The sequence below is a fragment of the Podarcis raffonei genome, chromosome 6, assembly GCF_027172205.1.
Source record: "Podarcis raffonei isolate rPodRaf1 chromosome 6, rPodRaf1.pri, whole genome shotgun sequence".
Taxonomy (NCBI): Eukaryota; Metazoa; Chordata; class Lepidosauria; order Squamata; family Lacertidae; genus Podarcis; species Podarcis raffonei.
This window is the reverse complement of record NC_070607.1, coordinates 85,063,862-85,090,605: the sequence shown is the minus strand read 5'-3', so window position 1 is coordinate 85,090,605 and position 26,744 is coordinate 85,063,862. Positions and strand designations below refer to the sequence as shown.

The 26,744-nt window shown below is 45.2% G+C and overlaps 1 protein-coding gene across 3 annotated transcripts in view; it reads left to right on the top strand.

The window, feature by feature from the left end:
• BMP7 (bone morphogenetic protein 7) overlaps positions 1 to 24,130 on the top strand; it is a 75,776-nt gene extending 51,646 nt beyond the window's left edge. The window contains exons 2-7 of one of the 3 annotated variants that reach the window (XM_053394323.1): positions 3,870 to 4,062; positions 11,861 to 12,024; positions 16,814 to 17,026; positions 17,940 to 18,016; positions 20,824 to 20,934; positions 23,014 to 24,130. In XM_053394323.1, the coding sequence (XP_053250298.1) occupies positions 3,870 to 4,062; positions 11,861 to 12,024; positions 16,814 to 17,026; positions 17,940 to 18,016; positions 20,824 to 20,934; positions 23,014 to 23,163 (908 nt within the window). In that variant the 3' untranslated portion in view covers positions 23,164 to 24,130. The remainder of the gene's footprint in view (positions 1 to 3,869; positions 4,063 to 11,860; positions 12,025 to 16,813; positions 17,027 to 17,939; positions 18,017 to 20,823; positions 20,935 to 23,013) is intronic. The other 2 variants (XM_053394322.1, XM_053394324.1) reach the window with 2 other exon arrangements.
• Positions 24,131 to 26,744: the final 2,614 nt, after the last annotated feature.

The following is a 26,744-nucleotide window of genomic DNA, read 5'->3' as shown; positions in this document are numbered from 1 at the left end:
AGATGGGAATAGGTTTAATTTTCTGTTGTTGTTTTCCCCCTGTTATCTGGGGCAGCAGGGTGATCAGTTTTGAATCTAACAAAAAATTATTAGCAATTTGATCTAGTTCTAGTTTGATACAGGGCTCTTCCCCTGCTCCCCTCCAACATTAAGAGCACACTGGGCATTTACAGGAAACAGAAAAGCTGTTCATCTTCAGTTGGTCTACCATCTCTGCACAATGGAGGTTACTCATGTTCCAAGTTGAGGTGGAGAGACCGGCTCATCCATGTACACTTCTGCCTCTATGGTGAGACTAGATCATTCCCTTATAAGGTTTTTTTTAATGCCACCATTCCTAAAAACAGGAGTAAGGCTTTGGAAGCGTTTCTAGCAACTACGATTCAGAAGCAAACCGTCTCCGACAGTGGAGCTAGAACCTAGCCATTAGTGGCTTGGTTTGAGGGCAACCCGTCTGATAGACTTCAAACAAGAACAGTAATTTATAATCACACCTTTGAAAGTACTGTTGAAAGTGGCACTGGGATGAGGGAAGGTCGGAGATCTCAGTGACGATGCCCAGGCAATGACCTGGTGGTGCCAGAGACTCGCAGCCCCATTTCAGACACCGCTCCACAGCTGTGGCCGAGGTTGTGTCGGGGTGGATGGGAAGAGAGGTATATCAGCCCAGCAACAAAGCTCTGTGGTTAGAATGTGTAAACTTCATCAAGCACAGCTTGGAGGAAGAACAGTTGCATTCTCCGTAGCAAACAAGTAACAAGTACACCCAGTTAACAGAAAAAGACTGCCTGGAATGGCGCAGCCATAGACCTCTGACCTTTTGCTTTTTAAGTCTAATTTTGCACATCCATGGATGAAGGAAGCACATGTTGGCCATTTTCTTTCCCTTTGTTTTTGTCATGCGAGCCATTGCGGCCTTTTAGGCTGTTCTGCATTTGCTGCTGTTTTTAATTCAGTTTAATGGCATGATATTTTGTTGGGTTTTATGATTTAACTGTTAGCTGCCTTGGTGGGACGGGTGGGGAGGGCAGTCCATTTTTGCAGTGGAAAGGCTAATTAGAAATATTTTAATAAATAAAATAAAACGTTTGGGTTTTTTTTCTTTTTGCAAATGCAGAGCAAACAAAAGGTGGTGGTGATTTGCGGGGTGGGGGACAGTGAAAATGCAAACCAGTTACTATGGGAGGGAGAAAGTGATATTTAATGTATGTAGGGGTGCAACATGGAGGGAAGGGCTGTAGCTCAGTAGCAGAGCATCACCTTTGGGTACAGAAGGTCCCAGGTCCAATTGCTCGCATTTCCAACTGGGGCTGGGAGAGACCCCTGCCTGAAACCCCAGAGAGCTGCTGCCAGTCAGTGTAGACAACACTAAACTAGATGGACCAATGGGCTGACTGTGTGTATAAGGCAGCTTCCTATGTTCCTATGAAGGTTCTCAGGAGCAGACTGCCCAACCAAGAGGCAGAAGCAACAAGATCCATAAAACGATAAGAAGCAAACTGTAAGGGTTTTAACAGAGATGTTGGTGTCATCCTACAGCGTGTTTACATAATGGTTAATTTAGCCTTGAATAAATGAGTCCATCTAGCTCTGCATTAGAGAGTCTGATGCTCGCGATAAGCTTTTATTCTGTGCAAGTATCCTTTGCAGAGGATGGGAACTAGACAGCCACAGAGCCAATGTCAGATGATTCAAAGGTATTACTAAGATCTGTAATGTGCCCTTCAAGTTTACCACCACTGATGGGTGACTCAACTATTATAGGGTCATTGGGAGCCACGGACCCCGGTGCATGAGTCACAGAGGTCATGCAGCTGCCCATGGCAGCCCTGCTAAAAGACAGGCTCATTAGGCATATATTTCTGTTTGTTCTTAGCACTTGCTTCCTTACCTCAGTCTGCTGTCTAGCGCTTGCTTCCTTGCTCTTCAGTAACTCCATGATCTTTGTAAAGGTGTTTGGACAGCAGGCGGATGTCTACGTCAGTAAGTAATTCTTACTCAGATGCACCTGGAGCCATTAATGTGCATGTGGATGAAGCTAACGAGCAAACTCAGTCCAGACAGGCTGGAAGTGCTGATGGTCCTTGAGTCATTTGACTTCGGAGGCTGTGCTTGGCCTGCTCTTGATGGGGTTGCGTTAAATTTCGCAGCCCGGGAGAGATGTTTAGGTGCAGCCGTGGGGCATGTGTGCCCAGATGTGCTTTTTCTCAACTCTTGGTTGGTGCTCCAGCTTTGCCCCCTCCTGGGTAAAAGCAACCTGGTCATACACTGATACCTGTGCCTTGGCAAAATAATAATAATAATAATAATAATAATAATAATAATAATAATAATAATTTATATCCTGCCTTCCCCAGCCAAAGCCGGGCTCAGAGCGGCTAACAACAGTAAAATAATACAGCATTCTAAAATCAATTCATTATAAAATCAGTTCAAATCAAATTAATGGCAACCATTGGGCTAGAGTTCTGTGAAGAATTACTAAAGGAGGGGGCCAGGCTGTGTCTTGGCCAAAGGCCTGGTGGAACAGCTCTGTCTTGCAGGCCCTGCAGAAAGATGTCAAGTCCCGCAGGGCCCTAGTCTCTTGTGACAGAGCGTTCAACCAGATCGGAGCCACAGCCAAAAAAGCCCTGGCTCTGGTTGAGGCCAGCCTAACCTCTCTGTGGCCCAGGACCTCCAAGGTGTTTTGTTTGAAGACCGTAAGGTCCTCCATGGGACATACCATCTAAATTGGATTCCTTTGTTTGGGTGTCTGCTCATGTGAAAAGGTGGGGAGCTTCCCTCTGTTTCACTATGCCTGTTGCTCTCAGTGAGAGCCTGTTGGATTAAGCCAATGGACCACTTAGCCCAGCACCAGATGCCACAAGCTGGACACAAGCTCAGGAGCCCTCCATCCTCCTGTGGTTTCCTGCAGCTGGTATTCAGAAGCACTACTGCCTCCAACTGTGGTGAGCAGAGCGGAGACATCAAGTAGCCTTTGACAGGCCTCTCCTCCATGAATTGGTCCAGTCCTCTTTTAAAGCCATCTAGGTTGGTGGAGAAATTTGAAGTGGGCAACTTCTTCTAATCACCCTCCAGGGTTCTAAGTCATGTGGGGAGCCTCTGCAAGTTGAGCATAAGACTGCCTATGGGTGGTAGACCGGTTGTTAACTATATTCCCATGTACTGAATGTATCTTACTGGTGCTTAAAGAGATGTGCCGACTTCTATGCAGGCTGGAGAGCAGCGTTTCCATTGTTCTAGGCACTTTTGGGGACAGGGAATTTCATTAATGCAAGCAGTTTCTGAGCTCTGGGAGCAGTATTGCATCTAAGGTTTCACATTAAAACTGCCACTGCCTCCCCACTTCCAGCCACTCTCTGACTACTGGAGAAGGGACCCTCATATTATGGGGGCAGGCAGGGGAAGTATGGCTTTGGTTTTTTTTGCAGTCTTAGATGAGGACTAGACCATGTGAAAAATGAATATAAGGTTTTAACTGCAGTTCATTCTTTCTCAGCTTTGTATTCTTATTAAAAAAGCACGCCTAGACATTTCGTTGTTGCTCCCATAACCTAGGTTTAAGGTGCCATTTAGCTCCTAGCTTTCATATCTCAGTTTCTTAACACTGCTGGAGAGCTGGAGTGCACACTCCTCGTACAGCCAGCATGTCTGTACACCAGACGTGCACCCTCTTAAATATTTTTCTGCAAGAGTAGTGGGTCTCTATACTGTTGGTAGAATCCCTACCCAACCATACCCTACGGTGCCCTCCCCCATTGTCTGTGTCCACATTCAGACATATACCACTCTGCTCATATAGAAGTAGGATGTTTTATGGTTCGCCCAAAAAGTACGGGTGCCATTAAGTGTGTGTTTTGTTTTTGCAGTGGAGCATGACAAGGAGTTCTATCACCAGCGCAGCCATCGCCGCGAGTTCCGGTTTGACCTCTCCAGAATCCCCGAGGGTGAAACAGTGACTGCTGCTGAGTTTCGGATTTACAAGGACTATATCCGAGAACGTTTTGATAATGAAACATTCCAGATCAGTGTCTACCAGGTCCTCCAGGAACACCCAGGAAGGTGAGTGACTGAGGAAAGACCCCAGCCTGAGCTGGGTGTGTGGGTGTGTGAAAAGACAAGAGCCAATAATTGCGCGAGTGGCTGGAACAATTGCGTGGCATCTCATCCCATCATTCTCATATCTGAATGTGTAAACTCAACCTTTTCAGACTGTCATTGTTTGAGAAGATGCAAAGCAATTTGAAAGCTCTGTCTGTGATGGTTGTTGATCCACAATGGCTGTTTCACACATGCAAACTATCCCTTAAGGTGGCAGCTGAGAAGCACACATAGGGTGAACTCAGCCTTGGTCTAAGAATCAAGGATTGACATATTTCGATGTATGTTGTGCCAGTTTGTGGACCTGGCAGAAAGATTAGAATAGAAAGATTTTGATTATTTGAAATGTGAAGAGAGAAATATAACATGCAGAGGAATTCCTGGGCTAGCCTATGCAAAAAACCCGACCAGGACACTGGGAATGCAAGAGAACTGCCCTTCCCTGCTGCCCTGAGGTGTGAACAGAGACGGGAGATTTGGAAGGTTGCTAGGGTAACTGGGTGTGAGCTGACAGGAAAAGAGTGTTTTTAACTAGGTGTGCTGGGAAGAAGAAGGGAGAAAAAAGAGAGAGATCCATCTTGGGCAGGCAGGCTGAAGGTAGGCTGGGAGAGATGCCTTGGACTTGAGTGAACAGTAAGACTGATGAGTGGCTTTGTTTTCACAGGTGTCTGGCTTGACCCAACTGCACAGACACTGCTGTTATATCTTATAGCTGAGCACTCAAAGAGGGCTTATTAGGCCAGATACTAGAGAGACCCTCCTCGAGACCTGGTTCACCCAAAGCCTTTTCATGCACACATTTGCACCAGGCTTGGTTGGAAGCTCAGAAAGCATGGGCTGGATCCTGACTCCAATCTTGCCAGTTGCCCGATGCTGCTCAGCGTTTGTTGCAAAACGGGACGTGGAACCTTCCTTCCCCGTGACTTAATGTGACTTTCGTATGGCGTAACTGATTGATTGGCATGCCCTTTGATTTTATTTTGCGTTGCGCCTTCTGCATTTAGGAAACCGGATGAATAACAAATTGAGTTTGGTTGGTGTTTTTCTTGACAAAAAGGAATGATGGAAGAAGTGAGTTGTTTAGCTTGGAAGAAGTTTCGTGATTGCGGATGGTCGTCTTCCAGCACTCGGTCCCATTCTTTGGAGGCTAGAGCAGGGAGCGCTAATCCATTATTGCTGTAGAGTAAAATTATTGGTCACCAGGGTAGGAAAATTCCAAAAGTGTGTGCATATATATGGTAAGGAGGACTCCCTTTGATCTCTCTCACTGAGGGTTTCCCCTCCAGGCCTGCTGTTTGCCCAGGACTATAACTAACTACAGGAAAACAAACGCATTATACAATTTCCCAGGCTGACTCACGGCGTGCAGTGACATGCGTCATGTCGGCATGGGAGCTTTTCTTTCTTAAAGGCTGGAATTCTTTTTCCTGTGTAGGTTTAATAATAATAGCAGTAGCTTTCAAGAAGTGGCTGCTTTTCTCCCCATTTCTCTCCCCCCTGCCCCCCTTTTAAACTTTCGTGAATCGTGGTTTGTGGGTGAAGGAGATGAGTCAAGCAGTAAAGGAAGCATGAAAGGCTTTCACCTCTGGAAATTCCACATCAGATGCTGGTGTTTGAGTCCAAGAGCAATGCTTTCTCATCCCTGCTTCCTGTGGGAGTCCTTCGGTCAGATGTTGGTTATGACTTGAAAGCCCCGGGATGCGTTTCAGTGGCAGAAAGCTGGCTAACGAGTTGTGTGGTCTCCTTGATGCAAACCAGTAGAGGGAGGCCTCAAAAGCATTGTCTGTTTCCCAGGCTGGCCTTTTATAAGGGGAAAAGGGAAGTCTGGGGCCTGGACTTACAAGGTGTGTCTCAAGCAACCTCAAAAGGTGCCTTATAGCGGCGAGTCAAGCTGTTTTTCCAACCAGCCCAATGCTATCTGCTCTTGAGCCGTATTAACCCCCAGGATCTTTCTTGGTTGCAAGTCTTTCCCATCAACAATTATATTTTATTTATAAAGATATTTATACTGCCAACCTATCAGTTTGAAAACATGTCAAGTGCAAGTAGATAAATAGGTCCTGCCCTGGTGGGAAGGTAAACGGCGTTTCCGTGCGCTGCTCTGGTTTGCCAGAAGCGGCTTAGTCATGCTGGCCACATAACCCGGAAGCTGTACACCGGCTCCCTCGGCCAATAAAGCGAGATGAGCGCCACAACCCCAGAGTCGGTCATGACTGGACCTAATGGTCAGGGGTCCCTTTACCTTTATATCATAAAAAATTCAAAGCTGTTTGCAGCAGTATCTCTCTATATAACAAAAACACATAAAAATTGTAGTCAGAGACCACCAACTATTCCTCTGCTCTGCATAGCTCAGTTGGTTAGATCATGGTACTGATAACATCAAGGTAGCAGGTTTGATCCCCATATGGGACAGTTGCATATTCCCACATTGCAAGGGGTTGGACTAGATGATCCTTAGGGTCCCTTACAATTCTAAGATTCTAGGAATGCTCTCCTTCTCTGTTCTTCTGCAGGTATTTATATTCTTCTGTTTGTTCCTTGCTAGTTCGGCACCGTATCTCTTTCTCTCTTGCGTTTTCATGCTTTTTTAAATCTTCTGTCACTTTATGGGACTCTGCCAATTATTTTTTTGTTCATGTTATTCCACTTCTTTCTCTTAAATGCTTTAAAACTCATTTATTTCATTTTGTGCATTTTGGCTTGCTGATTTCTAATTCTGCTCCACCTCCACCTCTTTCAGTTTAATTTTTAAAGCCCTCTGCAGGTGTTCTGATGCCACGTCAATGTGATTTTTCTGGGGTGCAGGGAACTTCCAGAAGTGAAGGGGGATATCCCTGCTCCATGAAATCATCCTGCAACTCATGGAGAATGATGGACAGGATCATACAAATGTGTGTGGAGCTAACACAATCACATCCTCCTTTTATGTGATTATTTATTTAATGATTTTGTTCATTTATTTGTTGCCTGCCTGGCCTTTACCATAAGGTTCCAGGGTGTTGGGATGAGCAACAGTTTCGTAATATAATATTTAAAAAGTTAAAAGCATACAATGCATCCTCAAGAGTAGCGGACGGCAATGGTGGGACAGCAGTGCTCACTTGACCTCCTCACAGCCATGTTGCTCCTGCTGATTACTGAGAAAGTGAAGGCGAGGAGGGCAAGGAGACTGGCACAGTGCAAACACTGTCAGCGGAGTAAAGCCAGAGCTCCTACCAGTGTGTTTGCACCGTGCTAATCTTACCCCTGTCCTTCCTGAAGCAATGCTGACCTGCCATGGAGTCTGCTATTGGTCCTAAAATATGTATCTCAAGTATCGTAGATCAGATGCACAGTTTTTACTAAGTTGAAATCTTGGTCTGTTGGGCAGGTTCTGTTTTTGTTCAGAGCCTAATTTTTTTATTCAGTTTTTAGGCATTTCACAAATAAGAGGTACACATTTAAATAGTTAAATAATGAAAGTATTAAATAAGAGGTATACGTTTATAACTCTTTTCAGATAGTTATTGTCTCCTAAAGTGGCTCCCCACATTTACTACTACCACCATTAATAATAATAATAATAATAATAATAATAATTAATAATAATAATAATAATAATTTACCAGCCCGTCACCCAAAGGTCCCAGGGTGGGTAACATAATATTAAAATAAAATAGCAAAAACAGTTCAAAACAACTTAACAGTCACAAAAATAAGATGGGTCCTAAAAATAGACACCTCTTGACAAAGGCCAGGGCAAAGAGGTGCATCTTCAGCATACGCCAGAAGCTATATATTGATATACCTATAATGAAAAAGAGTCATGCCATCAGGTTTACAAACCAAACAGGCAAAACCCACAAAGGAAAAGGAAAGTCAGGAAAAAGGTAGAGGAGGGAGATTCAGCTCTTTGAAGCTGGAACAAAGTGATGAGCTGCAAACATTTATATTCAGTCAGGCTGATCTCCCCTTGTGGGTTGTTCTTGCCTGAGTAGCAGTTGGTCCCATGATTCAGGAAAGGGTAAGATCGGCCCAGTATACCTGAAGGAGCGTCTCCACCCCCATCCTTCAGCCCGGACACTGAGGTCCAGCGCCGAGGGCCTTCTGGCGTTCCCTCACTGTGAGAAGTGAGGTTACAGGGAACCAGGCAGAGGGCCTTCTTGGTGGTGGCGCCCACCCTGTGGAATGCCCTCCCATCAGATGTCAAGGAAATAAACAACTACATGACTTTTAGAAAATGTCTGAAGGCAGCCCTATGTAGGAAAGTTTTTAATGTTTGATGTTTTATCGTGTTTTTAATATTCGGTTGGGAGCCGCCCAGAGAGGCTGAGGAGGCCTGGCCAGATGGGCAGGATAAATATTATTATTAGTGAGGTCTTGTTTCTTTGGCTGGTGTCCTTTCTCGTTGCTTCTTCAGTCCCCTAGCAACTGGCATTTGGAGCAGAGTTATTTCTGGCAGGGGGCATGAAAGCAAGCCATGGGAACAATTTCGGGGGGGCTCCCCCTTGCCACAATGTTATCCCAGAAAGACAGGGAGTGCCACCCTCCAATGGCCTATTGGTAGAGCATCTGCTTTGCATGTAGAAGGTCCCAGGCTCAAACCCCAGCAGCTCCAGGTAGGGCTGGGAGTGTCCTGTGTCTGAATACCTGGGGAGCTGCTGCCAGTCAGTGGTCCAACAGCTTCCTGGGTTCCTAAGGCTGTCTCATGAACACACAGCTGGTCTCATCTTTGCCTCTGTTGGAATGATCGCAAAGTAATTAGTTACACAAACATCTATGCAAAGTGTGCGCAAGATGTTTGGCAAGATGATACAGGAGAGTCAGCAAAACAGACCGAAATTGAAGGTGCCGTGTTTGCATATCCAATTACCAAGCTTGCACAAACAGCCACAATATCTAGGCTAGTAGTATAAACATAGATGTTGTGGTTGTTTGTGCAAGATTGGCATATATTAGCTCTAAGAGCAGTATATTTATATGGAACCTTTTATAGTTGGACCAGGCGTCTGAAAGCAAGTGCATGTGGTTGTGTGTGCACAGGTTGCATTGTTGCTCTGCCTCTCCTGTTCAGCCCCTGAGATGCTCAGATTATTAGCAGGGGTGACGTCTCTCCTCTATATCATCCTATGTTTACTTGTCTTTCCAAATGCAATCCTATAAATGGTAAAAGTTGCAATTTAACGCCGAACGTGTTTTATTTCTCATGATCATATTGCAATATCACAGTGTGCGTGTTTGCAAAACAGGAAAAGCTCTTGTAGGAACCATAGATAAAAGAATGAAGAAATACCACCTTCTAGTAACATTTCCCCATAAAAAAGGATTGTGTATTATGATTACATATTATGATGTTTTCATTTATGCATTGCTTCTTATGAAGCATCTCAAAGCAGTTTCTCAACACAATAAAACATATATAAAAATTGTGTACAGTGGTACCTCAGGTTAAGAACTTAATTTGTTCCGGAGGTCCGTTCTTAACCTGAAACTGTTCTTAACCTGAAGCACCACTTTAGCTAATGGAGCCTCCCACTGCCACCACGCCGCCAGAGTACAATTTCTGTTCTCATCCTGAAGCAAAGTTCTTAACCCGAGGTACTATTTCTGGGTTAGCGGAGTCTATAACCTGAAGTGTATGCAACTTGAAGCGTATGTAACCTGAAGCGTATGTAACCCGAGGTACCACTGTATATAAGAAAATTAAAAAGAATTGCACATATTTAAAAACAGTTAAAACAATTAGAGGCAACAGCTGATTTATGCCCATGCATGTGCGCATCAAAGCAACCCAGAAGTGGCCAGAAAAGCTGGAATAGGAGGGGCAGAGCAGGTTTATGTGCAATCTGCCATCATGTGCAATGACCCAGAATGCAGCCCCCCCCAAAAAAAAATTGGGGGTTGCCTGTGCATATAGATATAGATAGATATAATTTCAATTCTCCTACAGATTCTAACTAGAATATACCATATTTACTTGAATTTACCGTATTTACTTGAATTTAACGCTCCCCTTTTTTCGTTGCGAAAATTAAGATGCGCATTAGATTCAATGGCACATTTACATTCACCAGCAAATACTTTTTTGGGTTTCAAGGTTCTGAAAACTGAGGTGCACGTTAGACTCAATGGCGCATTAGACTCGAGTAAATACGGTCCTTCTCTAACTGTTGAAAAAAGGTCTTTTTCAGGAAAAGGAAGGCAATAGAAATGTTACCTTTCTGAGATGTCACATGAGGGAGTTTCAAAGGGGAGGTGCTGCCACACTGATGTGGAATGGACCTCCTGGTAAGATGGCACCTTCCAGATGCCCTTTCTTGCAGACTGTAGTGATTGGCTCAGCATACAAGGGGTGAGATGGTCCTTTATGCTGATGCATAAATTGAGCAATGATTCACACATGTGTGGACATCACTTGATAACTTTCAGATGAGTTCCCTCCTTCCTTAGTTGTGAAGTATTGTCTTCTGAAGGCAAATGTTGGTTGATATGAAACCTCTGTTTGCAGTATTTGTTCTGTGGAATGCAACAGAACAACATGCAACAGGATGTCACTGAAACCTTAAAATTACAAAGCTCCCTGAAGTAGGGCTGGGCTTGAAGACTGCTTGGAAGCCATTCTTTATTTGGGAGCATATGTGAACAGTTCTCAGTACCTTCTCTCTCCACCCCGCTCACTTAAAATCTAAACTGAGTGAGGAAAGTGTATGCTTTAGGCTATCCTGTCTTAAAATATTTACAAGTGTCCCAGTAAGAATAATTTTGAAGTAAAGCTCTGCTTTTGCTTGAATAAAGCAGATGTATGGTTTAAATGTCACATTCAAATGAAACAATAGTTCTATCAGTTCTATATAATTTGTTTACTTACAGTACAGTCTTATATATCTCTATCCAGCTCCTGCCAACCTAGCAGTCCAAAAGCATGCCAGTGCAAGTAGATAAATAGGTACCATTGCGGCGGGAAGGTAAACAGTGTTTCTGTGCACTCTGGCACTTGTCACGGTCCTCCGTGCGCCAGTAGCGGTTTGGTCATGCTGGGCACATGAGCTGGAAAGCTGTCTTTGGACAAACACCGGCTCCCTTGGGCTGAAGCAAGGTGAGCGCCACAACCCCATGGTCGCCTTTGACTGGACTTAACCGTCCAGGGGTCCTTTACCTTTACCTTTTACCCCAAGAAAGAATTGCAGCCTTAGTATTCTTTAAAATGTTCTTTTTATGCATTATCTCTCGGCCAGCCTGTGTATGTGTGCGTTTTGTCTGCATCTGTTAGAGAGTTGGTGTGATTGCTGCCTGCCTGGGTTTTTTGGCTGATTGCAATGTGTGGTATTGTTTGGCTGCTGCCTGAGGTGTTGTGGTCCAGAGTCTACCTCATTATAAAGACAGACTTGGCTGTAAGCAGTGGGGTCAACACCAAAGCATGTGGTTTCTTCTCGTAAATTATAAACTTGCAATTTTTTTGGAGGGCTAAATGTCATAAATGCTTTTTGGTTTTTTATTTCATTTTCCCATTCCATCTCTTTGGTGCTACCGTTTAAGTCAGAGATTACACAATGTTGTTGGACTCCATTTCCCCTTAACCCCAGTAAGCATGGCAAGTGGTCAGGGACTTATAGCCCCAACTTATAGCCCCAACAACATCTAGAGGGCATCCTGTCTGCTATTCCTGCTGTATACGGTTTATCCATGGTTGCTTTTAGTGTTGTTTAAATGTAATAAAATGTAGTAATATGTCTTAATTATCCTTAATTTTCTCTCATTTTTCTTTATCCCTCTCTAGGGATTCAGATTTGTACTTGCTCGACACTCGGACAATTTGGGCCGCGGAAGAAGGCTGGCTAGTGTTTGATATTACAGCAACTAGTAATCACTGGGTGGTCAACCCACAACACAACCTTGGCTTGCAGCTATCAGTGGAAAGCATAGATGGTATGTTTCCGAAAGGTCATCGCTGACAAATCTCTATTTCGGCTTCCTATCCTGCAGTTTATGGCTAGTTGTTTTTCGAAATGGCGACATTTTCATATCCCAACCCTCCATTCTTCCTGCCCACTGATTCGTTCATCTTTCCTGCCTCCCATACATGGGCCAGATTAATAACTGGAGCAGCTCCACAGGAACCAGATAGTTTCAAAGACTGTCACTTTGGCATCCATTTGCTTTTGAAAAAGGATGATGCTGTCCCTCATGATTGCTGATAAGAGTTTGGATGGACCTAGCCTACTGAAGTCTTAGAAGTAGTTTTCCATGCTTTATATAGGTATCTGTTGCTTTCCTATGACTATTACGTCTTGTCCTTCTAGTGTCCACTTGACATCTACCATCCTTATATCTGTTTCCCCTTCCATCCAGCATTATGGTCCTTCCCTTTTGATGCCTCCTTCAGCAGCTTCTTGGAAGACTTCCAGAGGCATTGGGTGAAATTCAGCATCACACTCTTGCGAATCGTCTGTGCAAACATTCTGGCTAGTTAGACGGAACAATACCTTCTCCCTGCGCACTGTTCTAGGGTTCTCCTGACCCACCCAGGGCCATTTTTTTGCAGGGGAGGTGGGCGCAGGAAACCCCATTGCTCAAGTGTTGCCCTGGCACAGGGCGTCTGCTGATGGAGCTGGTTAGGCGACTCCTACCCACTGTCCTGCAGCAGGTAATAATCCCATCAGAATGAGGGTTCTGATGGCAAGGGACCAGCTGCAAGCAGAGTCAGTGGGCACAATCAGGGTCAAGCGAGACCAGGTTGAGCAGTTCCACATCCTGGTGGGATTTAAGACTGGGTAGCTCTATGGGAATGTTGGTTTAGTGACAGGTAACCTTGGACACGGGTTGGCGCTGTGGGTTAAATCACAGAGCCTAAGACTTGCCGATCAGAAGGTCGGCAGTTCGAATCCCACGACGGGGTGAGCCCCCGTTGCTCGATCCCTGCTCCTGCCAACCTAGCAGTTCAAAAGCACATCAAAGTGCAAGTAGATAAATAGGTTCCACTCCGGCGGGAAGGTAAATGGCGTTTACGTTCACTGCTCTGGTTTGCCCGAAGCGGCTTAGTCATGCTGACCACATGACCCGGAAGCTGTACGCCGGCTCCCTCGGCCAATAAAGCGAGATGAGTGCCGCAACCCCAGAGTCGGCCACGACTGGACCTAATGGTCAAGGGTCCCTTTGCCTTTACCTTTTAACCTTGGACTGAGCCTCCCATGGACAAGCTGGGGGCAATTATCTGGACCAATTGACATTTCCATAATATTTTAGGTCTTTAAAATATAAGCCAATTCTGAGCTGTAGCTACAGGGGTGCTACCCAGGGGTTGGTTTTTTTTTGTGTGTGTATATACGCAAATGTATGTGGGGGGTACCGAGCTGGGTTTTTGGCCACTTAGGTATTTAAAAATCCCAACACAGTATATTCAAGGCCAGCATCAGATTCAGGTGGTAACATTCTTGAATCCTCAGAGGGAATGCACCGCCAGGCTGAATGTTTCTTCCAGGTGCAACAGAACTGCCAAGCAACAAACGTAATCCATTTTATCAGGGATGGCTTCTCGTTATTCACCCTAACCAGCTCCAAAGCGGTCCCCCAGACACAGGTTCATTGCCCCCATTGCCTCTCTAGCATTTAAAGATTTAAATGTGAAACAGAACAATGCGATTGGTGACATCTTGGCCCCAGACCCTGGACCCATTTCTGGTTTTTTTTTGGCAACATTCAGAACACCCTGTCCCTGCCCTCACCAGAAACAGACGTCCCTTTTTCCAAACCAAGCACGAATGAAAACCAGGAGGAACAAGGAGATCCATTATATGGGTAGTAGCTTAGCCGAGGAACAGATGGAATGCATGGCATTGACACGGCCCTTGGTGTCCATCCCAGTTGTCCCATGGAGACCTTGGTCAGCCCAAGCCGAGTTGTTTTGAAGTGTTGTTTGAAACGATAATGAAAGACATTAGTTCATATTTAATAGCAATCCCGATTCCTTTGTATCAGCGCCAGCGAGATCCAGCAACGATAGGAAAGGAAAGGGAATTTTAAAGGCTCTTTGTTTACTCTTAGAAAGTTTGGATAAAGTGAAGCAATGCGAGAGAAGCTGAAGTAATTTTTTAGCCTGGGGCATTCTGTCATCTTCTAAGCACTCTTAATTCTTTCCTCCCTGACAATATGTTGGAGCAGCAGCTGACTTCTCGGAGCTTACTTGGGTTTCTTACTTATTACGGGTTCACATCCTGTTTGTCTCATTGCAGAGGCAAGGAAAGCAGAGTTATCCTTCAGCCTGAACCACTGTGCATTTGCTTGGCACTAAGCCTCGTAGAGTTTAATGGGACTCGCTCCCAAGGAACTGTGCATCGAATTATATTGCCTTCAAGGTGCTGAAGCCTAAGGAGAGTCATTTGAGAATATGGTTGTCTCTTTACATTTAATTGTGGGACATCAGTATCAGTTTTTAAGAACTCCAAAGAACTGGAGTTTGGTTGTTGTTGTTTAAATAATGCAACCATTTGAGCATACAAATAGCCATGCAAGATCAGCCCCAAAGCACATTTAGTTCAGTATCCTGTTCTCCTATAATTGGCAGCCAATAATAAGATTCTAAATTGACCCAGCCTGCTGCAAATACTTTGAATTTGCCTAGGCGAGAGCAGGTCAAAAGAGCAGTGATCCTCTTTCTTCTGGCATCCTACTTAAAAGTCGGCCCATTGAAATCAATGAACATGGCCAAGTTAGGTCCATTAATTTCAATGGATCTGCTCTGAGTAAAACTTAGTGGACTACCACCATATATTTGTTTAGACTTCTGTCCCACCTTTCCTCAATGAGCTCCAATGGCACACATGGTTCTCTCCCTCCCCATTTCATCATCACAACAACTCTTTGAGGTAGGCTAGCCTGAGAGGGTGAATGACTGGCTCACAGTGTGGTGATATGCCCTGGTCTTGCATGTCCTGGTTCAACACACGAACCACTATACCACACTGCCTTTAGGCTGCAGCATCGAGAGCAGTCAACCCTGGCTTGTGGGAATACACAGATCTGAATAGCCAGGTGTAGTCCAGCTTGCACACTGAAGTTCAAAAGTTGGCGTCAGTAAGCAAAATATATTGGAAAGACTAAAGCCATTTCTTGCCCTCAAGCGCGATCTATCCGGAATGGCACTGGACTTCATTTAAGATGAGACGTTTTTATTTTAAGCCAATAACCTTCCAGTGAGAATTTAGTGTTCCGCTGAGCCTAGTTTTTATGGTTCCTTTTTACAGGATCATATCAAATTCTAAGCTGCTGAACTCAAAGAAACCCCTCTTAAAAGCAAAAAAGCAAAATAAATACTGTAAATAAATAATAATAATAAAAACCCAGGGAAGTCTAATATTGAAGTTGACCTAGCATAACATAACATTTGCTTCAGTTTGGGCACCATGGCATATAACACAAAATTTGTTGTGTTGAAGTATTGCTTGCGAGAAAAGCTGCCTTAATTTCAGGGCCCAGTTTTTGGTCCTAAATCTAGTGAGAAAGGCTTTGGGAACAAACCGGAAGAAAAAAATAATCTGTAACCACTGACTTGTGGGGACATCTTTCAGAGAAGAAAGGGCAAAGGAGTAAACCCTTCACAAATCCAGAGTAGAGCCCGGAAGATAACAACAACAACAACAACAACAACAACAACAACAACAACAACAACAACAACAATTTATTATTTGTACCTCGCCCATCTGGCTGGGTTTCCCCAGCCACTCTGGGCGGCTTCCAACAAAGATTAAAAATACATCAAAATGTCACACATTAAAAACTACCCTGAACCTGAGGGCTGCCTTCAGATGTTTTCTAAATGTCAGGTAGTTGTTTATCTCCTTGACATCTGATGGGAGGTTGTTCCACAGGGCGGGCGCCACTACCGAGAAGGCCCTCTGCCTGGTTCCCTGTAGCTTTGCTTCTCGCAATGAGGGAACCACCAGAAGGCCCTCGGCGCTGGACCTCAGTGTCCGGGCAGAACGATGGGGGTGGAGACACTCCTTCAGGTATACTGGGCAAAGGCCATTTAGGACTTTAAAGGTCAGCACCAACACTTTGAATTGTGCTCGGAAATGTACTGGGAGCCAATGTAGATCTTTCAAGACCGGTGTTAAGTGGTCTCGGCGGCCGTCACCAGTCTAGCTGCCACATTCTGGATTATTTGTAGTTTCCGGGTCACCTTCAAAGGTAGCCCCACGTAGAGCGCATTGCAGTAGTCCACGTGGGAGAAAACCAGAGCATGCACCACTCTGGCGAGTGGCTTGCATCCCACCTTCTGGCAATTCCTGTAGCCAGGATGGTGCCAAACTTATTACTCTGCTTTCCTTTGGACCACATCAGCGAGACAGAGAGAGGGGTCCTGTCATCTGGTCAACCCAGGACCTCCATACACACAGGCTTGCACCCTGGGGTGGTTATTTGGTGCTGCAGATGCAGCAAAAAGAGTGCAGGGGGCAGCAGTTAGGAGTTACCAGTCTCTGCAGCCACAGCAGGTGCTGGGATTCTCCAGCAACTTGACTTCACCCCTGGCGGCTCACTCCGTTGTCTCTTGAGACAAATGAATGCCGACGGTAAGTTTTTAAGTTAGCCTCAGCGTGCATCTGGAAAGCCATGGGAGTTTAGCTTGTGGGTTTGCAGGTCCAGCTATTTGTCTTCCTGCTCTTCCTGGTGCAAATGGGAAGCAGGTAACACTCCGCTTCAGAGCTAATGGTCTGTCCATCCCCCATCTCCTTAGGGCAAAGCATCAATCCCAAGTTAGCTGGTCTTATTGGAAGACACGGCCCGCAAAACAAGCAGCCCTTCACCGTGGCTTTCTTCAAAGCCACAGAGGTGCATCTCCGCAGTATCCGTTCCGCAGGAGGCAAACAGCGGAACCAGAACCGGTCGAAGACGCCAAAGAACCAAGAAGCCTTTCGGGTGTCAAACCTCGGAGGTATGCCGGCATTAGGTGTGTGCTTTCCATAAAGCTAACCCTGGTGGGGAATGCAGTTTAAAAGCTGGAACAATTTCTGTTTCAGGGAGTGAATGCTGGGTGGGGCCTTACAGGCCAGCAGTCAGGGTAGAAGATGGGCGGAGCAGGAGTTCCACTGGTTGGGTGGGACCCCACCGATGGCACTTCTGGCCATCCACAAGTTTGCTGCATTGTGCGCCGCAGAACCATCAAGCCATAACATAACCGTGGTTCCCAACTCTGAGCCCGGGCACCAAACTATATGGAGAAATAGGCACCGGATCTTGTGTGCGATTTTACAACTGCCTACCAGAGAGGAGAAGCCTGACTGAGGCTAAAGTGTTTTGCCTTTGCCCAGTTAATGAACAAGTAGCCATAGGCAAAAGCACTTGAATAAATACAAGCTAGGGTTGTGTAAACACAGAAGCATCGTTTACTTTTCTGAGGTTTTGCCCTGGTTTGAGTGAGATGGCAAAGCTGACTTTGCAAATACATATGTGGATCAGAGGTAACAATAATTTATTACTGGGGGCTTCCTTGATTTTTCATGGGGAACAATAAGCTGCTTAAAATGTTGATTAACAAAGTTTTCTATTGTTGAAGCTTATAATACAATAAGTCATCAAGTGGAATGACATTCACCTCTCACAATACTGCCAACAGCTTTTCCTTGCACAGAGTTTGAGGCAGAATTTTGATCCTGCCCCCAACTCAAATTTTGATATGTGCCCACTCAAAAAAAAAGTCTGATGTTAAAATGTTCATGTAAGTCACTGGTGAGGGTGACAGAAAGTGCCCTTAACTGGGCTGTGCATTCACTAAAAGTGCCGAGTAGTGTGCTGCTGGTCAATCTCAGCTAACATGGTAATTTTTTTCTCTCCTTTTCCTACCCAACACTTTCCAAACTCAGAAAACAGCAGCACTGACCAGAGACAAGCTTGCAAGAAACATGAGCTCTATGTCAGCTTCAGGGATCTTGGCTGGCAGGTAATGTGATTTCTGTGCTTGGAATCAGAGATTTGTGGTGCATTTTTAGTCCTCTGTTGCTATCGTGCTGGTAATGCAAACCCCATGACCCAGTTCTCCAAGTTCTGACCCTTAGAGAAGAGCAGTGGCTAAGCCCATCCTGGCAGTTGCCGCAAACTTCTAATGTACAGTAATACCTCTGCGATCGTCCGCCTCGTCTAGTGTCCATTCCGGCAGATGTCTGTGGCAAACCCAGAAGTACCGGAATGGGTTACTTCCGGGTTTTTCTGCTCGTGCTTTGCCCTGCGTCCTTTTCGGCCAGCGAGTGGGGCTCCAGAACGGATCCTGGTCGCAAAACAAGGATGTATGTCTGCAAGGTCATAACAATCAGAGGGATGGAGGGGGTGGATATTATTGATTGGTCATCAGTCCTGCAGATTTGCAACTCCTCAGGATCATACTCTCAGCTTAGTTTGTTGAACTCTAATTTGGCTGCCTCCATCTAAAAGTCTGTTGGTTTAATGATGAGCGAATGCCCTCACCAAAATCAGCCACAATTTGATCAGCCCTGCATACTGAATCTTGCAAAATGTGAAGAGGTTGCTTAATGCCAGTGGGGCACATGCCCCTAATGCAGTTGTTTTCCAGTTTCACAAAAGATTACCTGTGTGTTCAGAAGCAGGTCAACAAATTTGTGCTCTTAGTGGGGTGCCCCAAACACTTTCCTCCCCCCCCCTTTGCTCATCTTCAAAGCCATCCTCAAAGACTTTAGAGCATTGCTAGCGATTTACTGAGAGTGATGGCAGATGTAGCATTGAAACAGCAGTCACCAGGGAGCGCAAAAGCCAAGTCTGCCTCCCCTATTTGCCATCAGCAAGGGGTATTCACTAATCCTAAAGATGGAAGCTCCACCTAGTTATTGGCTCCAACAACCATTGGCAGAACCATCCTTCCAGAATGTGGCCATTTGGTTCCTTTACCAAGTAGCTGGAACTTGATTCCCTTGCACCACCAAAAATTGCCCAGCTGCAAAGCGAGAGATACAGTGAAAAATGGTTCTTGATAAGCTGGAGGGCCACATTTCCTCCTGGGCAACCTTCCTAGGGCTGCTCACATGCCAGGGCCAGGGCCAGATGCAGAAAGTGTAAAATCCATGTAAATTTTGCCTTTGTACGGTAGGGTAGCTTTTGCACCCTCCTCTCTGTCTTCCATTCAGACAGGCCAGAACCATTATCAGGATATAAGGACACATTCCAGCAAGGCAAAAACCAGCCAGGCAATAAGATGTGAAGCAGGGCCAAATGAGGGGTGTGGCCTGGGACAAGGGTATGGTGCGAGGGGAACTCCCAAGGGCTGACCCTTGGGAGGCTTATAGGGCTGTATTTGACCTCTAGATCTGAGGCTCCGCACCCCTGATGTGCAGCAGAATAGTCACAAAATCCTTCAATAGCTGCACTTGCATGTAGCAGTCAGCCAGACTTTCTTATAGGGAATTGTAGTAAAGTACAAGCTGCTTGTTGGCGCATGCTACCCAGTTCCTCCTGCTCTGCTTCTCCCCTGCTGTGAGCGGAATCAAGAAGACTTGATTTTGTGTTCCGTCCAAATCAAGGATTGTGTTTTCTTGCACGATGACAAGACACAATCATCCTGTCGACCACAAACCATGGGTTTAGATTGTTGGTTGTTATGGCTTGTTAGGGAGCAACAAACCATGCAGCCTAGTTCAGACGTAACACAAAGCCGAGGCTTCCTGGTTTGTTGTTCATCCCACTCATGCCAAGGGAGGAGCGATCAGGCAGGATGCATTGCTCTTTCCTGATAAACCATGGCTAGCACACTGCTTGTTCCTGATAAACCATGATTAACCAGAAAGTATGGCTTATCATAGAAGGGACGCGGGTGGCACTGTGGGTTAAACCACAGAGCCTAGGACTTGCCGATCAGAAGGTCGGTGGTTCGAATCCCCGCGACGGGGTGAGCTCCTGTTGCTCGGTCCCTGCTCCTGCCAACCTAGCAGTTCGAAAGCACATCAAAGTGCAAGTAGATAAATAGGTACCACTCTGGCGTTTCTGTGTGCTGCTCTGGTTTGCCAGAAGCGGCTTAGTCATGCTGGCCACATGACCCGGAAGCCTTCTGTAATGGGAATTGGGGGTTGCTCGTGCGTAAGTTGCCGCCACTCTCGGCGAGGTTGCCTGGATAAACCTTTCCCTGGCTGGACAGTCCTGATTCCGCGTCCGTCTCAGTCACTGGCAGAATCCGTCAGTGGGCGCTTCCTCAACTTCTTCCAACATAAAAGTTCCTTGACGGATAGTCTCCGCCTAGCCTCCCTGCGCGGAAGTCTTCTGCGCAGGGTGGGTGTGGCCAGCGGAGGACCCATGCTCTCCCCGCTGGTCTCTGGCAAAGAGTCCTGGAGCCATCTCTCCGAAGCCTGCCTCTGCCTGCCTTTCTTCCTGGTGTAACGCTGATTTCCTTCCCCGGCCGATGAGTTCCCTCTCTCCCTGCTGGGCCCTTCTCCAGCATCGCTTGGGAGCCCTTCCTCCACTCCTGGCTGCGATGGCAGTTCCCTGACACCTTCTGCCGGCTCCCTCGGCCAATAAAGCGAGATGAGCACCGCAACCCCAGAGTCGGTCACGACTGGACCTAATGGTCCGGGGTTCCTTTACCCTTTACCTTTTATGGCTTATCATTATGTGCAAATGCCTCCATGGTGTAGCCAGAGGTCGGGATGGATCAGCTGAAGCCAGTGCTGTGAACATCTACACTTGAGCAAATGTCAAACATAATGAGGAGTGTTTTACTAAATCTTCTCTTTCTCTGATGTAACCCAGGACTGGATCATTGCACCAGAAGGTTATGCTGCATATTATTGCGAGGGAGAGTGTGCCTTTCCATTGAACTCTTACATGAATGCAACAAACCATGCTATTGTACAAACACTGGTAAGCTCATCCTAATGCCCTTTTCGAACAGCTTGACTTAATCCGATCAATGTCTTTCTTTCTTTCTTTCTTTCTTTCTTTCTTTCTTTCTTTCTTTCTTTCTTTCTTTCTGAATCACACGAGGTGTTAGTCATTGTGGATTTTAACAGGGTAAAATAACCTCTAGATATTATGCTGGGTATTATTTGCACCCGTTTTGAGACTTGCTCAGTTTAGGTAGGGGCACTTTGAGGAAAACCTGAAATGGGGAGAAGAAGGAGGTGCAAATAACTTTGTGCTGTTTTGAGAAAGGGTGGGGAGTGGGCTTACAAAGGAAGAAGGAGGGCTTCACCTCACCGCACTTTCCTTTCCTTGTTCAAACATTTAACTTTGGCGGCAGCTGCAGCAGCTGAGAGTGTTCACATTGCAACTGCCTTCCTTCTCCTGGGCAAGGGCCAATAACTGTCAGGAGATAGAGCTTCATGTAGAAGGCAGGGTGTTGCTGTTACTCCTGCAGGGTTACAGATTGGGCAGAGCCTCAAGGAGTGTGCTGGGCTCCTTGATGTTGCAAGTGGAGAAGCCTGGGCTGGCCATTCTCAGTGGTGGTACTTCATCGAGCCTCTTGGGCTTGCCGATCAGAAGGTCAGCGGATCGAATCCCCACAATGGAGTGAGCTCCCGTTGCTCTGTCCCGGCTCCTGCCAACCTAGCAGTTCAAAAGCATGCCAAAAAGTAGATAAATAGGTTCCGCTGCGGCGGGAAGGTAAATGGTGTTTCCGTGCGCTCTGGCTTCCATCACGGTGTTCTGTTGCACCAGAAGTGGTTTTGTCATGCTGGCCACATGACCAGGAAAGATGTCTGTGGACAAATGCTGGCTCCCTCGGTCTGAAAAGCCAGATGAGTGCTGCACCCTTTAGTCGACTCTGACAGGATTTAACCATCCAGGGATCCTTTAACTTTGTCTTTACCTTTTACTCAGCAAGTGGCTGAGGCCATTTTCAGTGGATTGCACCCATTGTGCACCCATTATACAAAAAGAATTAGTAGTAGCAGGTGCCCAAACTAGGTTTATTAGCTGCTCATCAGAAGAAAAATTTCAGAGGATATGAAGTACTTAAAAGCCTCTATAAAAACCAGCCAGAGAGAACATAATAGTATTTGTGTGTGTGTAGTCTCATTAAAAGATTAATCATATAAAGCGGTCACATAGAAGAAATAGCTTATTAAAATAACTATTAAAATAAATAGTTGTTTCTCATGGACACAGAGACATATATTTAACTCCACCCAAGTTTCACTTTCTTTTCCCCCGTGAAGAAGTTTTTTGTTTGTTTGTTGTTTTAATAAGAGCTCTCCAACACCATGTTCTGATTGTGAGAAAAGGCAAAAAGAACTCCGTAATCCCAGTGGAAGAATGCAGTGCATATCTGAACTGCAAAGCCGTACCTATAACAGTTCAAAACCTCAAGCTCAAAATGCAGTTGCATCCTTCAAATTGCATGCATGTAATTGCAAAATGCATGAGCACTTTTTGCATATTTGCAAGGACCACATCTACCTCTCTGCTGAGCCTTTTCTGCCCATGCTTTGATCTTCTTGCAGTAGATCTTCTTGCAGAGGAAGAAACTATAATTGCATGCTTTGCACAACATCAAAGGACATTTTCCCTCTCAGCTGCTCCTCATTGGTGTTCAGGAGGGAAACCTAATGCAAAATTCACATATCTTGTTAGGTGATGATACTGTGTCTCTCACTTGAAACTTGAATGGGAACGGCTGTAGTGCAGACTTTTTCTGTCTTTCTCCTTGTGAAAGATATGAAAATGGAAGAAAATGGTAGTGATGCTGTTTGTTACAACAGGAATGGGAAGCAGATATTGTTGGACTGCATTCCCCATCTTGACCATTGGCCTTGTTGCATTAAAGTTCAACAATATCTGGTGATCTACATCTTCCCCATCTCTGCGTTAAAACACCCAGGTCCTCAAGTTTGGGTCAATAGGAAAGATTTGAGTTAACATCTATCAAAACATTTTGTGATGGTGGCCGTAGAAGAGAAGATGTGACTACCTTGATGTCTTGCAACCTTTTTGTCCCAACAGGTTCACTTTATAAACCCAGATACAGTGCCGAAGCCTTGCTGTGCCCCAACGCAGCTCAACGCCATCTCCGTCCTCTATTTTGACGACAGCTCCAACGTCATTCTGAAGAAATACCGGAACATGGTGGTACGAGCCTGTGGCTGCCATTGAACATTCAAATCGGGAAAGCTGCTTGCAGCTTGCAGAATGTGCAGGTTGTGTGTGCCGTTGTTTTATAACATGTGTCGTTAGAAAGAAAAGAAACCCTTCTTTGAAAACATGCCGCAGTTCTTAGGAACACCGTTTCTGAAGTGGCCAAAGAAAAGAAACGCAGACACAAGCGGCACCTTGAACAATTTTGGCTTCCAAATAAGCATCATTTTGCAAACTGATGCACAAGGAAAACAAGGACCGAGGATCGGTTTTGTAAACAGGTCCGTACTTCCGTAAGGCAAGCAAAACCTGTCCAAAAGTGCTTTGTCAAGGGGGAAATGAACCTTTTTAACAACAACTAAAAGCCATCTGTAGTGGGAAACATGCTTGTGTGTGTGATTGCGTGTCTGTTGTGTGTGGGGAGGGCACAGATTTGTAAAAGTTACTTTTAGAGGAATGAATTGTTTGAACTGAAATGAGTGAATTCAGCTGCCTGAATGAAACAGTGATTCTGTTAAAATTACTGTGGATGTGTAAGTCCTGACTTTTTGTTTTCATGGATGTTTCTATCTTCCCATAACATTTTACATGTTTGGAACATTTCACCACCAAAGCGGTACTGCAATTCTTGCAAAGCAGATCTCAGTTATTGGTGTGTGTGTGTGTGTGTGTGTGTGTGTGTGTGTGTGTGTGAGAGAGAGAGAGAGAGAGAGAGAGAGAGAGAGATTGATTTACAGCTGTGCATCATGTTCCCCAATCAAAAGCACAGCCAGCAATAGAAATCTAGAATAGTTATTTGTACATCATGTTCCCATCCTAACACACCGACAGCCGTATAAACTGCACACGTATCTGATTCACTGTCATGTATCTCCAGTACAGTTGACTTAATTGTGTGACACCTTGCACAATTAAGCCACAACAGAACTCCTATTTTTATATTTTAAAAATTTGCTGTAAACCAACAATAAAATTTACGAAACTGGTTCTTTTTCATAACATTTAGCCACAACAACAAATGAGCAGTTTTTACTCTAGGAACAGAAAATCATTGTCATTCTCCGCATCCTTAAACTTACTTTCATTTGATTTACTTCCAACTCCATAGGTGATAGGAATACTTAGGCCTCCAAAACAGTGGACCTCTTTTGGTGTCTGGAAGGGATGTGCTTGTCACAAGGATTTTATTTTCCTGAGCAGCATCCTCTCTCAGATTCTAATATTCTGTAGTGCTGGTTTGAATCCTCCCCAAATCTGGCATGGCAGGGGGGTACTATAGCATGTATCCAGCAGCAATCCTCGCAAAAATATTATTGATAAATTTTTAATATTTCTTGTAAACCGCTTGGAGGTTTTATTACCATCCAGTGGCATATGAATTGTGTTAAATGAATAAATAAACACTGGGCAGAGTTCTGTATCTTACCGATATGGATGAGGAAATGGACAGGATCCTTATCAAATTGGGAAGGTCTGCAACACTGTAAAGGACAGGTCATACATTCAGAAGTATGACTTGGGGGACAGAATTAAATTCAGAAGAACCCATTTGCTGAGAAACTGGGAGGCGTCAGGGATTTTAAGAAAGATTTAGGAACTACAGTTGATGACCAACTTGTACACAAATCAACAGTATGATGTTAAGACAAATATCATTTTAGGTTGCACCGACAGGTAAAACTGTTAGAAAACCTGAGGTGTTTTTGTGCTCCTGAGCTTAAGATGTCTGTATCTGAAGCACTGTGTTTCGTTATTTGTACTACTTTCAAAAAGAGGTTTGGGACTCTGGAAAAGTTTGAGGGGAAAGATACAAAGATTAGTAAATAAGAAGGAAGACTAAAGGAAGCAGGCCTCTGAACACTGGGAAGGGATAACTTAACTTGCAGGATTATTTTCCGCAAGATGAAAATGGCTTTTCAAAAAGCATTTGGAGCACAGAGGATAGCTCTGTCAAGGACTATTAAGTGCTACAGCTAAATCCCAATTTTGCATACATACACATACAAAGTCCCTTCTAAAAATATAATGAATGAACAAAGAGATCTTTGGAACAAATCAGACTGGTTAATTTTGTGGGGAGCAGGTGGGATTTGTGCATCTTGGTTGGCCAAAAGCCTGTTTTGCTGGTGAAGGCATGCTTGGAAATTTGTGGGACTGAACAAAGTGTCCACAGCAAATTCTGTCTGTTGCTGGTGGGACCTCAAGGTGTTACCAAGGACTCCCCAAAACCCCACATTATCAAAGATGTGACTGAATACCTTTTATACTAATTGGGCATGGAGTTTTATTAGTCTGCATAGCTTATTGTGCCTTACAATGCTAAATACTTTTAGAATGTAGACTAAATTATGCAAAACAAAAGAAGTTGTACAGACCTGTACAGTTCATAGATAAAACCCCAGTTTTGCCCACCAAATGTTTTGGACCGTGATTCCTATTAGCCTCCATCACGTTGGATGGGCTAATAGGAGTCATCGTCCAAAATATCTGGAGGGCACCAAGTTGGGGGGAAGGTTGGCCTGAGACAAGGGTGCTAAGCTTCACCCTAGCCCTAAGAACACAGTGACTTGCCCAATAAATAGCCAGAGGGATTCATGTCCAAGCCAGGATCTGAACTGTGCTCTTCCAGACCACGGTATTTGCTGCCAGAAGTAGCAAGAGCGGCTTCTCTAAAAAGTTCCTTACATCCACCAGTCACAGCCTCAAAATTCAGACATGATTTGGTGCAAGAAATATCAGGCAACATAAATAACCAGCAGTCCTCTGTCTCATTGTACATTTCAACGAGGCCTTGGTGGAAAAGGGGGAGGGGGGAGAAAAAACACCCAAAAGTGCAGCATTCACGTGAGAGAACAACTGAGAAGGTTTGAGATCCACAGCACAGCCGTTGTTGTCATTCAGCGCTTGGGGTTTTGCAAACCTCCAATGAGGGGAGAAGGGTCCTGCTATCACAGTGGGGTTCGTGCTGCGATGAGGCGGCCTTTTTCTTGGCTGCCCCTAGCAAGCTGGCAAATTTGGGGCCCAGGTGAAAGGCCGCATGTTCTCCAAACAGAGCCTACTACTTGGGCTAGCCACAGGCGCTTTCTGGCAGCGTCTGAAACCTCAGCTCGTCCCTGGGCCAGCTGGTGCTGATGTGGGCCTTGGTTGGTCAGGACCTCCTCTGAGAGAGGACACTTCTTCGTCCTCCTTCACAGAGTTAGAGGAAAGTAGCAGCCACATGAGGAAGAGTAGGAACTGACATATCTGATTGCCTACCTACTTCTCCCTCTGGCAGCATGGGGGTGGGGAGGAGGAGTGGACCCCAGTTAGGGGGTGTGTATTGCATGAGGGGCGCCCACCCACACCCAAAAAACCTTTAAATGATCATACCGTCATAAGCGGTGGTTATACAATCACCTCGGCATGTCTTTACCTTCACTTTCTGATCAGGAATTCCAGTCCACATTCCCCCAAAAAACATTTTCAAAAAACAAATTTCTTTATTAAGAAAATGCCTATGGGGTTCTTCGACTCCCAAGGCTGCCATTATTAAAAATGCAATTACAAGTTAAACAAGGAGGATTTGGTATTCCAAATCCAGAACTATATTCCCCAAGCTT